Source organism: Cinclus cinclus, chromosome 9, assembly GCF_963662255.1.
Source record: "Cinclus cinclus chromosome 9, bCinCin1.1, whole genome shotgun sequence".
Lineage (NCBI taxonomy): Eukaryota > Metazoa > Chordata > Aves > Passeriformes > Cinclidae > Cinclus > Cinclus cinclus.
Genome location: NC_085054.1, coordinates 29,081,380 through 29,096,803, shown reverse-complemented (window position 1 = coordinate 29,096,803; position 15,424 = coordinate 29,081,380). Strand labels below are relative to the sequence as shown.

At 42.8% G+C, this 15,424-nt stretch overlaps 1 protein-coding gene across 1 annotated transcript in view; it reads right to left on the bottom strand.

The window, feature by feature from the left end:
- Positions 1 to 7,038, bottom strand: part of TANC1 (tetratricopeptide repeat, ankyrin repeat and coiled-coil containing 1) — a 56,641-nt gene extending 49,603 nt beyond the window's left edge. Inside the window, exon 1 of the mRNA XM_062498034.1 lies at positions 6,894 to 7,038. Within this exon, the coding sequence (XP_062354018.1) occupies positions 6,894 to 7,038 (145 nt within the window). The remainder of the gene's footprint in view (positions 1 to 6,893) is intronic.
- Between the last annotated feature and the right edge of the window lie 8,386 nt (positions 7,039 to 15,424).

Here is a 15,424-nt window from a genome sequence, read left to right as displayed (position 1 = left end):
GAGAGCCCTTGTTAGAGCATTAATATCATTAATACCAGCTGTGTGCACATTCCTGACAGGCAGCACCTCCCCAGGGGGATCACACCAGGCCTCCCCCAGCTGCAGCCTGGCATGGCTGGGCTCTCTTCACACACAGACCCCACACCAGGGAGATTGTTCACATGAACTAGACACACACTTGAGGTGGAACTCCTTGTAAGCCACTGCAGATCTCAAATTAAGGACAAGAACATGGAATACCCAGAACATCCCAGAGTTCACTCAGGAAAAATGAAAGGCTTGTCTATACAAGGGGTAAAGTGCTTCACATTCACATCCTCGCCCATTCTGCAATAAATCCCTGGTGTAGACAAGATCCTACATGCTCTTACCAGAAATGTTAAACACCCAGCAAGCACATATTTATTAAAATTTTACAGTTGTCCTGCTGTTTTCAGTAATTAAACACCCAAGCACTACTAAAGCTTCTAAATCAGATGCCATAAGCATTCCTTCCACAGGCAAGCATCCAAAATAAATTTAAATCCTCATAGCCAGAATTTGGCTACTAGTGGAATACAAACTTTTATATTTTAAACAAAAAAATAGTAATTATTCATTAAAATCTTAAGTCTGTGTAAATCTTTACAAGTTTGCCCAGACAGTACATACTGGGTCCCCTTAACCTGCTCCTGAGATGCCTACAATCCCACTGCACACCACCTGAGTGGAGTTCACCGATATACAAAGAGAAGAGATGCAACACCAACGAGAACTCACTCAGCTCAAAATCCTTCCAACAGAAGAAAAATTGCAAAGAAAAAAAATTCAGTTTTTCTCATGGGGAAGGCTGAAGAAAGAAGGCTCAAGCAAGGCTCACTGAGAAGAAAAGTACCTGTTTTTCCTATTAGCTGAGACGATGAAAACAGGTAGAAAATAAACTTGCTTCTGCCAGACTGAGGGACAGTGTGAGATTCCTTGGATGCCAGAGACGTGGGACACACAAAAGGAGCTTTCTGGAGAATCCCAGATCCCCAGTAAGACCCAAGGCAGTTCTGTGGGCACACACTACACATAGGGTGCAAGAGCCTCACAGGAACCTTCAGCACGGGCACGGGAAGAGCAAAAAGAGAGAAAAGTCCTCTCTTACAAACCAGTCAGCATATTCCTCTGATGCAGACTTTTACAAAGCTTTGAACTCCAGAACAAAATAATTCAACGTCACTTTTGTTCTCCTTTCCTTATTGTCTTTTAAGGACAAAGTGCAATGTTTTCGTTCAGGGAAAGAAAACAATATTGAGGTTTTTTTTCCCCTCAGACTTTCAAACTATGCCCAGTACCTCAAAATGAGTGTAAAATACTGTATAAGCTGCTGCCATCAATCACTGGGTGACTTATTGCAAACTCATGGAAAATATCCGGTGACATACCACAGTGGCACAAAGAATGGCTTACACAGAGAATAAATAAACAAAAACATACACACCAGCTCTGTATCCCGAGAGTTTTGAATATACCAGCACCACTGAATTCTGAAACTGCACAACAGATTAGTACATGATGCTAGAAGGCACAGTGTTCCCATACTCCATTCTACCTTTGCCAAGTGTAATTTATGTGAGAATAAAGCCAGGTTTTTCCCTTTATGACTTGTCACATTGTCTTGTAACTTTTCAAAGTAATTCTTGCATGAACACAAACATTCTGTATCAGTAGTTGGCAAGTGCTGAAAATTTTACCTTACCATGCCCACACTTTGTGGTAGCAATATTCCTCTTCAAACATTCAATTGACGGAAAATTTTGTAGAAAAATCCAGGAATTCAGTCTTTACTAAAACAAAAACAATCCCTTTGCGACCTCAGTGGTATTTAGCCCAGTGTAAAACAGACCTTGAAGCATATTATCTAAATAATCAACTGAATTCAAAGGCATTTCTGGTGCAAAACACAAAACCAATCTCCCTCTAAAACTGACAGTAAGAATATTCTATATTTTGTCATTCTTGTTTAAAAGCAACAACAAAAAAACCAAGCAACACAGAAAAAGAATCAAACCCAATACACAGATTAAAGTCTCTAGCAACTTCCACCTCATTTAAATTTCAAAAAGCTAAAGTCATATTGTGCTTCTATTTATTCTTACTTGGATATTGTTCAAATACTTAATTGTTAAAGTATGGTCAGAAATATAGGTCCTAAGGAAAGGACATCTGCTAATACAGACATAGATTACTTTAATTGTAAATGACTGGAAAGAGAAAGGCACAATCTTCAGACTACACAAATTCTAGTGTTTTTCCAGACAAAACAAAGCTGAAGCAGATAAAATCTGAACTGTCTTTTCAGCAATTAAACACTCTGCTGTTTTCAGAGTGATAGCTTTGGATTTAACTTACAACTACCAGCTTTTGACAAGACATATTTAATACTTAATGTGGCAAAGTTCCACCAGAACCTAAGACAACATTTAAAGATGTAAAATTACTGTGACTTACCCAAAGGTCCCCAGGCCTGAGTCCATCGTGGAGCTGCGGAGTTCACATTTACACACAAACACACACATCAAAAACCTCCTGTCAGGGCATTTCCTGTGTGCTAACAAGTTCCAGCTTCTCTCCTGCTGGAACTAAATTTAACCAAGACCGAGTCTTAAAACAAAAAAAAAAAAAACCAAAAAAAAAAAAACAAAAACAACACCCCCCCCAACAATAAACAACAACAACAACAAAACAACACTAACAAACAGAAATAACACCCAAAATAATCAGCCTACACCATATACACAACTTCAGTTTAGCGCAGCAAACGTTTTACAGAACCCTTTGGTCTCAAAGTGGGAAATTATCAGATATAGGAAATATGTTGCAAACAAGCAGCAGCCCCTCATGCTATCATGCTACACACTTCAGAAAATGCACTTTAGGGCCTCGGAGGCACAGGTGACAGCAGCACCCACTGCTCAGGTGTATGTGACAGTATGTGACACAGGGCAGGCAGAGCTTCCAGCAAGGCCAAGGGCACTGGCCACGGCAATGAGAGCACTCACCAGGCTGCAAGCAAGCCAAAGGGGCTCCTGACAGAGTCTGCAGGCTTTGCTGCAAACATGCTAATTCCTGAATACTGAATTACAGATTTGTCTGAGCTACACTGGGGCACATGCAGCTAGAAGGGTAAGAAACAACTCCTGGACAAGGAGCTTCAGCACTCAGGCTCCGTGTGCCTCTGGCATCACCCCTGGCCCCACACAGCTGCGGCACCTCTGTGCCACTGTCACCTGGCACAGCCCTGACACCGGGTCATTCTGACAGAGCTGGGCCACCAGGCACCTTTTCTAAAAAGCAAAAAAGTGATAAATTCCACTAACCCTTGGATCACTCATCAGGGGGAAATTCTGCTGTAGAGCAAAATGAGACTGCAAACAATTCTACTGTAGGCTGTGGAGTTTTCTCCCCTTTTAACACCACTCTGCATTATAGCAATCTAAAACATGCAGGAAATCTGTATTTATTGATCATTCACAAGTTCTAACTTGCATCAGCATGAATTAAGGACAGCTGATAAAAAACACTCCAATATTCAAAATGCAGTTCTGTAACTTTGTATATATTTCATATATTGTACATGTTTATTATGTAGTTAGATATTTAAGACCACTAGAACCCTAAGCTGCGTGTAGTTTTCCAATTTCATACACATCTAGATACAGCTGAATTCCCTAATGCATATGAGGAATAACTAGATGACTTCAAGACCAGCTGCATTCCCAAAATTATTTTAGCCATTTAGATTTCAAAAGTGCCTGAGAAGCGCTCCACAGAGCGCCTCACCAAGTCAGTCACCTCACAAACACTGCAAACCATAACCCCTGCACCTGCAGACACAGAGTATTTACAGAAAAAGCTCAGATAGGTGTAATTCAGTGAGCATTGCCACCAACTCCAACAGCATCAAGACTGCAAAGGCAGCTCTTGATTTGGCTGCAGACATTTAAATTCCTGTAAGGGCTGTGGCAGAACTCTGCTGCCACCACTGCCCATCACTCCTGCAGCACAGCAAGGATCCCAGGCTGAGGTGTCACCCACCCACGGGGCTGAGAGCAAACCATTCTCTGCCAGCTCCCAAGGACTTGTCCTGTAGGATGGGACACCAACGGAACACCTCACATCTGCCAAGCTGGCTGATCTGCACAGCTGCTCACTCCGAAAGCCAGTGCAACTGCTGCTTTCAAACCACCACCCTCATTAGAAATTAGTATTCCAGACTGAGAGGAGAAAATATGCAAAATACTGAATTGGTGATAATGCCTCAGGAAACAAAGCCCATGTCCCAGCAGCGCTCCCAATCAGGCAGTGCAGAAATAACTCTCACAGGCTCAGCTGCCCGGCCCTTTGCTCCCACACTCTAATGAACATCCCTCAGGCACACGACTATCTCCACACTTAACACACGGAGGCCAAGCACTGCAGCTGAGATATTGCGAAGTTGAATATTCTAGTAACAAAGTACTTTTACAGATTAAGACTGTGTCTTAGCAGGCCTCCTCTAGAGGGGGGGAGCAAAAACGAAATTCCGGAAACACAGGAAGAGAAACAGGACTTCTAAAGTAATTCCATATACACGCACTAGAATGCACGGACTTCAAGAAGCAGGAGTGGCAGTGACGGATGAAAAAAGCCTACACACTGATGGATCACCTACACAGCACAGAAATCTGAAATCACTAGGCTGGATAAACCTCTGAAGGTTTATGAAGCTGAAAAACAGGGAGGGGGAGCAAGAGGACATCTTAGCTATGAAAGGTGACCAAAAGCACCCTGTCTGAGTGAAAGAAAACCTGTGCTCCAGTTCAGACTCTCCTGCACCCCAGTGAGCAGGAGATGGACACCACAGGAGACTACAACATGTCTGTGGAGAGCCCAAACACAGCACAGAGATCATCCCCTGAGCTCTGGAGTTTTATACTTGGCTAAATAATCTAGTCAATTAAGCATGCTGAAATAGTTTTTCAGAACTTCTCAAGTACAATGAATACTGAAGGATTAATTCAGTCATGCTAAACAATGAATTTTGAAAGGAAAGGATAGTAGGAGACAGTAGAGCAAACAGACATATTAACATTAGACCACACAACAGATATTCTGCCTTAATGAGCAACTGATCCATTTATTTACTTCCTCTCAGGATAAGATCAGAGAGGTTAAGGCTCCACAGAAACACACATATTAAAAAAAAGAAAAAAAGAAAAAAAAAGATATCAAACTAAAGTTAAACACAAAACTAACTAAATGCAGTGAGGATCATGTAATGTTTCAGAGGTTGCTTCTGGGATTTCTTCAGTCTGGTGTTACACTACGCCTTCAATATTCAGAAGTCAGTTTTCTAACAGTGGTGCTTCCTACACACAAACCTATTATTAAGAAATAAGACCTTACACATTTGTTAGGCCATATGCTGAGATTTGTTTCCCATTGCCACAGTTTTGTGATAAAAAATCTCTCCAACCTCCACACCAAGTCTTGGGAGCTGAAAGCAACCAAAAGACTTGAACTAACCCAGTTTTCTCAGACTTACCCACACACAAAACTATAACTTGACCTTTTTCTATTTTTCTGGAAAACATGAAGATCTAGCTCCTGACAGAGCCTGAAATACCACTTTTTAGTCAAAACAGCATGTCTGCAGATAAACTTTGATTTTAAAATCAAGGATATAAATTACAGTTTACAGATATTTACAGGTGTCATTACAAATAACAGATCAGGATTTTCAAACTCCTGTGCATATAAGAACACTTGCTAAATAATCTTCCACCTTCAAAGAAAGGTTTAATCTTAATAAGAGGAAGAAGCTCAGCTAAAGAAAAGCAAACACCTCTGTTAAGATTGCTCAGCTGCCTTCCAACATATAATTCAGATCACAAAGTTGCCATGGCATCAACTTCAGGCCTGTGGTCATACAACAAAATGTCTTTTTTCCTACAGACTCTTATGGGAAGCTGAGCAAATCTGGCCACGAACCAAATATGTTTTGGCTCTAAAGCAGATATAATTCATCACCATTTGGACATTCCAATGGTTAGCTACACTAAGAAAGCAAGGCAACCAGCACTTCAGAGCATCCACATAAATGAAGCTCTGAATACACTACCCGAGCAGCAGCAAAAAGAAACAGTTCTTGTGTTTACCTTGTTCACTGGCACTATTTAATAGTATATTACCATTTTTCACTTAAACAGCAGATCAGAACAAATGGGAAATCTTCATTTTTGGCCTCTGTATATTAAACAACGGTGGGAGGAAATTTTCTAGGATCTAAGGTATCACACTTATTTCTCTTATTCCCTGGTATTTTCATTTTTTTTTAAGTATCAGGCTATTTTTAAGCAACAGCTATCAAAAATATGCGGTAACATTGGACTTCTGTATATGCTGAATAATCCTGCAAAACTTTGAAATAGGCTAGATGAATAAAACATTTAAAATACTCCAGACCAGTGAATGCACCTCTTGCCAACTGTTTTTACACCCAGCAGTCACAGAAGCCCAAAGTAAACCTCCCACATCCTCAGCTGTTGGCTTCCCAAATGGTGCAGCAGCACTGGCTTGGTCAGAAGGCGCCATGTGAGGCAGAGCAGGGAGTGCTGCTGCCAGCCTGGCCCGGGGCTGCAGAGCAGGGAGCCGGGCAGGGACACACTCCACATCACACCACAGCGGATCTAGACCTCCTTCTGTCCCACGGGACTCACCCTCACACAAAAATATCTCCAGTTGCATCCCATTTCTGAAAGCAGTAATTCAGGACCCCTATCCAACAAATATGCGTTATGAGACTATGGCAAACAAGTACTAAGAAATCAGAAAGCTTCAGAAAGTCTGCCTTAAAATACAGTTACCATACACTGCCAGCAACTCACATATTAAAAACGAATCAAGCTGTCGTTCTATCCTTTTGTGCTTGAGATCCCAGCAGGAACACCGACGAGCACTAGGGCAGGCCCTTCTGCTCCAGCCGTCAAAACAAGGTCGCTGCCCACAGACACGCACGTGTCCGTCTCGCATCGCCGGCTCTGCCCGGGCCGTCTGCCTCTTAACCAAAACCAAACACCACCAAGAAAACAACTTTTCCAGAAAGCAGCGTTTTTTTTTTTTTTTTTCTTTGCCCATAAATCTTTACTGTTAAAGGCATAAAGACCGCCCCAGTCACCGAAACGTGACAGCGCGGGCCGGGGAGGCGGAAATCTCGGCCGGGCCCCGCCCGGGCAGCGTCTCCCCCGGCCCGGCCCGGCCCGGCCCGGCCCGGCCCCGGCCACCCCCGAGCCGTGGGCCACCACCGCTGGCCCCGGGCCGCGCCCCCGCCGCCCTGCCCCCGGCCCCGGCCCGCGTCTGCCCGACAAGCCCGCACACGCTTCTCCGCCACAAAGTTTTACCGGCGGCTCCGCGCCCGCCGACCCCGCGCAGCCCCCGGCCCGGCGGGCGCGGGGCGGAGGAGGGAAGGAGAGGACGAAGCAGGGAACTCTCACCCAGCGGCAGGCCCAGCCCTTCGCCTCGGGCTCCGCGCGCGGCCCAGCCCGGGCTGCTCCGGGCTCCTCCGGGCTGGGCTGGGCAGGCGCGTCGGCGGGATGAGCTCACGGGAGGGGCGGCGGCAGCGCCCGCCCCCCGCGGGCCGGGCTGGGCGGAGCGGGGCCGGGCCGGAGTGCTGCGTGAGGCGGAGCAGGGCAGCGCCCGCTCGGCCGGGCCGCGCTTAGTGGGGCGAGATCTCGCACCTCAAACAGCGCCCGCCGAGCCGTGCCCCGGGCCGGGTGCCGCTCCGAGAGCCCCGCCACCCGTGCGCTCTGCCCAGCTGAGCTCTGCTCCTGAGAGCCCACAGGCACAGCTCGGGGCTGGAGGCTCCTGTCCCGAGCTCCGCACCAGAGGCCATCCACTTCCACCAGAGCAACCTTCCATCCGGAACATGAAAGTAATCGCGTCGGAGCTTATAAAAGCTGCACTCGATAAAAGATGAGTGGAATATAAATAAGTATGAATAATAACGACAGATCTGGAACAGATTGCCCAAAGAGGTTGTGGAGTCTCCCTCCACAGGGGTTGTATTCAAGAACCGTCTGGATGCAGTCCTGTGCCATGTGCTCTGGGATGACCCTGCTTGAACAGGGAAGTTGGACCAGATGACCCGCTGTGGGGCTTTCAAACTGACTCAGTCTGTGATCCTGGGAAGATCTCAGACTGATCCAAGTGACTTTCTGAACTGGCCCACACAAGCATTTCAGACAGCCAAATTAGAAATGCCAGGTCGTAGGAACAAGGAGTGTGGCCTTGCCCACAGCACAGAAGACAAACTGCATCCTCGAAAGCAGCGCCTTTGAAAGGGTTTGGGGCTGCTATGGCAAAGCCACACAACATCAAAAGAAGCCGCTGTGTTCTTTACCTGTACAAACGAGGGATCAGCAAGCACATCTAGAGGTGGCATTACGTCTGAATACAGCCGTGAACACCATTCCCAGTCTATCCATCCATATTTTCCAAGATACTGAAGAATGAGAGAGTGCAGAAGGAATCCACAAAACTGATCTGAAGGCTGAAGATGATGACAGGCAGCAAGAGTGTTAAAATATTTAGCTCCTCAAAAAGACAGCTCAGATGGCAGCTTATGAGAAAAAACCCGAGGTACTGGTAATTTTACTCTGGGGTACCCATGGCAACCCCAATGAGCTGTAGTGTAGCCCAAAGTAGCCACAAAGACCATTATCTCTGGCTGGGAATGTCACATATAGATAGATAACTCTTACATCACCAGGGTTAGCACTGAAGTGCCTGGTGGTTTTAAGTTTTAACTATGTTAAGTATAACATCGGTTTAGCACTGGTGATCTGTATGCCATTGTTACGAGCACATCAGTCAAAAATGTCAGCAGAAACAGCTGACATGTTTTTCTCACCCAATCTGAAGCTTCTTGCTTCTTCCACCCCAAGTGGCCAATACTGCAGCTATTCCCTGCATAGAGGCCGAAGTCCTTAGCCTTACTACACACAACCGCTACAATTTCACACAAAAATTAATCCTCCTCACACCAAAAAAGCAAAATATAGGGACAATCCAAAATACATTTCTAAATGGATAAATAAGGATTTGCTGTTCTGTGCAACAGAACCCCAACCCTCACTTTCATATGTAATTCATCATAACAAACTAAATCTGAATTTAACCACAAAATTACAGTGCCGCAGTATTCTAGAACATTTTCTACACTGCGAGCATTTCACAAAATGTCTTCCAACTTGTCTGTAAGGGGTACAAGACAATCTATGCATGCATTCAGAAAGAAGTGCCAGGCTGATACACAAGCAGCACATTCTCTGCAGAACATTGGGCATAACTGCCAGGTTTGGTGTCAGAAGGGCAGAGGAACTGGAGGCAAAACCCTCAGGGTGACAAGAGCAACAGCAATTAGTGACATTACTCTCCGTTCACCGTCACTTCAGCAGCTTGGTAGCTGAAGATCTTCCCCAAAAGGGGAGGATGCTGTGTGCACCTCAGCCAGCAGCTCACAGTGTTTTTTCTCCAGTGGACAATCCTCTTAATCACATTCTCTTCCCTACATTTTGCTAGTGTGATGAGGCCTATATCTGGAAACAAAGGAATTTTCCTTCTCAGAGGAAATGTCAAAATTTGAGCAGTTTTTAACAATTTTGTCTTTGTCACTGAAATCCGAGACAAGAAACTGATCTGTGACTCCACTGTTGTGGGATCTATTCCTCAGCAGGGCCAGTGCTTGCACTCTCTTCCTCTAGCTACGAACCCAAAAGTTTTGAAATAGTATTTACAGTCAGATGGATTTAGGTTCTGCTGCTTCACAGGAAAGCTCACAATCTATTCTAGTGGTTTCCTATTTGTCTCAGTAGAGCAATGCTTTTGATATAAGGAACGTAAAGATTCTTGCTCTCATCAGTAGCTTCCTTTTGGGAAGAATTTAGCTCACAGCTGTCCTTCTGTTTTAACTGTTCTGCCCTCTGCTCCTTCCACCCATTTGTTCAGATGATTTATCTATTCCTAGCCACTGAAATTCTTCAGTTCTTTCTTCAAACAAAGGTTATGGCTCTCCTCAGTCTCGTACTTATCATGCAAGCTTCTAGTAGCGTTTTTATTTTAGGAAAACGGGAATCAGACCACAGTGAAACATAATGGCAGCAGTGTTCATTGAATTAACATACATGCTGGGGGCTAGACAAATTAGAAATCAGCCTTCCTCTCTTTTTCAGCTCAGCTTCAGTGTTGTTTATGTTAGTTCAGGCTTCTCATCTTGATCTACTATTCCAGTTGTTGGTTTTGGAGGGTGCCTTCAGGAAAGGTAATTTGTAAATTTTAGAGGCTTCCATTCAATGTAGATGCTTTTATCCCACTAGATTCATTCTCATGCAACATAATAATTTGGTAGAAAATCATCAATTTACTTTTTTTAAGGTAGTAAATTATCATTATTTTAAACCCACCTGAAGATGAAACACCATGCAGCTGCTCCCTCAACCCCCTTTCTCCACCCCCACCCCAGTGGAGTACAGAAGAGAATCAAAGTAAAATTTGTATGTTAAGATAATAACAGTTTAACAATTGAAAATAAAGGAAAATACAGTAATAATGGTAAATAATAAAAAGGGAAAAAACAAGTGATGTGCAATGGAATTGCTCACCCCTCCCCCCCAAAAAAACCAAAAAAACCCCAACCAAACAAAAACAAACAAACAAACAAAAAAAAAAAAACCAAACAAAACAAAAAAAGAAAAAAAAAAACCAAAAAAAAAACCTCTATAGGCCCTTCTGGCTACACCTCCAAGTTTACAGACCAGGAATGAAATTTTGTGGTATGAAATATCCCTTTGGCCAGCGAGGGTCACCTGTCTCAGCTGTGCTCCCTCACAGTTCCCTTTTGAACCTCCTCACTGGCAGAGCATGAGACGAGAAAAAAAACAAAACAACAAAACTCCTATTCATGAGCTGTAAGGTTATTAGAACAGTATATGCACCTCAACCAGCAGAAGGGTGCAGTGTAGCCACTTCTGCCAGCTAAATTCCTGAATTCCTTACAGCCCAGGTCTGCAAAGTGTTAGGATATTCTGCCACCTCTCCATCACCCCCTTTATTGTCCTTTCTGCCACCTCTCCATCACCCCCTTTATTGTCCTTTCTGCCACCTCTCCATCACCCCCTTTATTGTCCTTTTTATTCATTACAATTCAAGGTATCTAAACCAATTTTAGAACCAGCAGCTAGAACTTTTGACATAATTGGAGGGCTCTTTGTGATATATTTACGAGTACTGTCTACAGAAACCTCAACAAATTTTACTGGAGAAGAGTTCAAATGCACACACACCAGGAATGAGCAACACACCTGTCACCTTTGGCTGGCACCTGTGAACAGCTTCAGCAAAATCTGCCTAAATTTATCTTTTTGACTTGTTTTGCTTTTTAAGGCTGAGATCAACAGAACAAACCAATTAAAAAGTTTTCAATTTCAGCTATATTTTTAATAGATAACCTTACGTTTCATTATTTAACATTTCTTGATTTTAACATGTAAAGAACATATAGCTACAGGCTTATGTAGCTTAAAGACAGCTCAGTTTGCTCCAGCTCTTTAACTTTGAAAAAACAGTGAATGTGAAAAATTTAAGCTAGAGGGAATTTAAGAAACTTAGGATCAATGAAAGTAGAAGGTTGGATTTAAATTTTAATATTAATCTTCATTTTAGTGACTGTTATACTTCACTATATGGTAAATGCATGTTTTGCAACTAAAATGATACCTATTATAGAAAACACTTTTTATCGTAACTAAAGTCTTAACCACTCCATTACATAACTATAACTTCTGAATTGCTCTCCAGAAGTCAGGCCCAAATATAAAAGAAATACACTGTGTATAGAGTCAGGTTCAGAAACTTCATCCCTTGATACAGAACTGTTGACTGTGGAATGCTATTTCCAACTTTCTAATGTTGCCTGGCTCATGAAGCAATGGATTTGTTCTGAAGTGACCACATTCAGAAACATACTATGTAAGCATCTACAACTGAGAAAATCATACTGAATATACCCAATATCCATACAGTCTGAACTCTCTCCTGTTCCTTGTGCTGCCTCTCCTGTACCTGACTCTCCAGCTGGGAACCCAGAGACTGGAGGAAGGGTAGAGTCTGACACCACTTTCTGTTACCATGGAATTATGCCCTTTGTATCTTCTAGGTGGTCATGTCCCCTATAAAATACCAAATGATGTTTCCATAAACTTATCTTTTCCTTTTCTTTGAAACTTTCCTAGCAGATTAAAAGATACCTTCTTGGCAGAAAACAGCTGTATTTCTGAGGGGAGCTCAGCTGGCAAAGCTGGAACAAGCTGTAAGCTTACAGCAACCTCTTGTGGCAAATCCAGTACACATGTAATAATTAATAACCTTTGAAATTGCATAAGCTACTCTTGATATGAGTTATAAAACTCTATAAAATTGCTTTAACAAACAACTGGCGAGTTGCAGAGTCCCAGTTAGCTGGACACTCAGCAATACTCAGACTTCAGAGCTGTAATAGCCCTTCTCTTCAATTCAGAATGAATTAAAATATTGGTAGCCCATTATAAATGAAGTTTCAGACTAAAATTTCTGCTTATAATTGAGAAGTTCTTCATTAAAATTGAGTGAGCGTGGCGTAACAGCCAGGAGTAGGATCTGTGGCCATGCATGACAAGAACCATAAACATAGGAGTGCACATCCCTCCAGCCACCTGAGCAGCTGCAAGCACCTGTCCTGTGCAGGCTGAGGAGGAAAGGGCAGTGGGGAGGTGCAAGGAGGGAACAGGAGGAATGACAGCATGTGGAAACGAGGGTCCTCAAGAACAGCAAGGTTTTCCAAACCAAGAGGTGCCTTCCTGGGAACATGGTGTGAGAATTGCACACAACAGGAACAGTATGAGTATGGCAGATGACAATGATTAGACCGTGGATTTTTTTTTATATATATATATATATATATGTATTGTAGGAATATAGTCTTCTACGCTGGAATTAAAAGTGAACTCAAGAAATTATTTACCTTGTGCATGCACCACTTACCAGGACTTTCAGGGCTTATATGCCAGGCAGAGGTTACTGTGCTTGAAATGATTTGCAGATTTATGCATACCACTTAGAGAGGAACAGGCTGAACAAGTACATCCTGGAACACACAAAAGCTTTAAACAACAGCTAATATTTGTTTATTAAAATTAAGTATTGTGCTATAGTTCTCTTTTACTGCAACTTCTAAGCTCACCATGTGTAATTTCTTTGCCATCTCATCTGCTGCAGTTTCCCCACAGGAGTCAGGAATCCCATGGTGTCAGTTCAGGCCTTGGTCTGAGCACTGAACAGCATGTGCTGTAGCTCCTGCTAAACCAGTGACAGTCCCAAATTCCCAACAGCTCTGTCCACCCAGCTTAGGAGTGCCAAGTGCCTAAGGGTAGAGACTCCTCCCTGCAGAGAAGTCCAACAGAAGGTGTGCCTCAGGCTATCAAACAGCACATGTGACATTACCAAGCCAATGAGGACATTGAACCAACAACAATCTCTTTTCACAGCTTTCACTCTCTTGGCTTCCCATCTCTGTGTTTTAAGGGCTATAGTTAATAACAAGTGCATATTAACCAACATTGCATCCTCCAACATGGTGAAATGAAGATCAGCAGTAGAAACACTTTCCTGAAATCATATCCTTCTCACTGAATGCCTGCATTGTTTGAAAAAGTCCATGAAAAGCCTGAAAACAGTCTTCTTGTAGGGGTTTGATTTTTCTAGCAAACCTACTGCATTTGTTCTTTATGTGCTGAATTTGGTGGCAGTTCATATTTAAATAATGAAAGCTAAGTATTAAGGCTTGAACTAAATGAAACAAACTCCCTGCAACAGAAGGCACAACAGCCTCATGACAGTATCATCAACGATGGTGCAAACACAGACTGGACACCATCTGACAGAGCAGGACATGGAACAGAACACTTGCCAGGATTTCTTGCAGGATTCATTTTATAGCAGAAGAGGAGATTGCACCTTCTCTACATTTAGCAAACCCATGAAACAAGATTTTTTCAAAACTAGATCTCCTAAGTTCTTGTCTGAACCTGTTGTAACACGTGGAAGTTTCACCCAGGTAGTACCTGGAAGATCCTTTCCAATTCAGTCTGCACATCCCCCCCTCCCTGAACATACTGCTTTAAACAGTTAAATAACATTCAGCTTCATACAAAGTGATGTACTCAACGGCCTGCAGAATCAGACCCTACAACTTTTCACTACTTATTGATTTTCTTCAGAAACAAAAAGCATGAAGATTAGAATTCTAAAGATTTTATGAATAGTCTTTGCAGAGAAAGCATGTATTGGCCATTGATGCATTAGACTTCACTGTGCTATTTTTGGCTTTGAGAGCATGGATAGTAATTTGACACATGGACAGCTTTGACTCGAGTCCCGTTTGTTCACTGACATTCATATCAATATTCACTGCCATAGAGCCTGGGGAATAGAAGTGCTATAAAAGATACAAAGCAGACTGTTTTCCAAATCCAGTACCTACAGCTTCAACACCCATAAAGCATATTGTTGCTGTGGTCCAGGATAACACTGATAGTATTTCACAAGGAGCTATCAGTCAGTTATGGAACCAGAGATAAAAACCAGTTGTCTTCAGAGGAGAAGCAGTATTTTAATAATTTCTATTTATTCAAGGTGTAACCAAATTATTTATTGCATATGCTACTAATCACCACCTTGTGTGATCATAATTTAATCTTTAATTAACACAAGGGTATTTATATTTGATGGATGGATGAAAAGATGCAGACATTAGTGTTAAATGGCAACACTAACTGCAGGTAATCTTCCCAGGACCCCTTGATTTTAGAGGGAGTGTCTCATATGTTTGCAATAGCTTTCCACTGCAGTCATGTGGAAAGCACACTCTAAAAAGAATCCTGATTCTTTTAAGTATAACCATTTTTTGAGTATCACCTTACACATGAAGCATAAATTTAAGTATACAATTTTAGCATACAATTTCACTACTCAGCTTATGGATGTAGCTGAAGCATATTTATAACATGGGCAGGGTTGGGATAGATATAGTTGGGTTCCTCTCTTGAAAGGAACAACCCAAGGAGAAATTCTGATAGGCTGCAGAATGATCAATGGATCTACACACATGAAAGCCATTCAGATTTCAATGCTTCATAATACAGCAGAATCAAGCACAAAAGACTCAAAATTTTGTGCTATGAAAAGGTGGGATTGTTGTTATAATGTTACCCTGGTTAAACCTGGTTTTGTTATATGCCTTTGGCGTCACCATAATGTGAGACTAACATTTAAACTCAAGGTAGATATTATCGAAACAAAAACAACGTCTGCCCCAATCAAAGAGGAT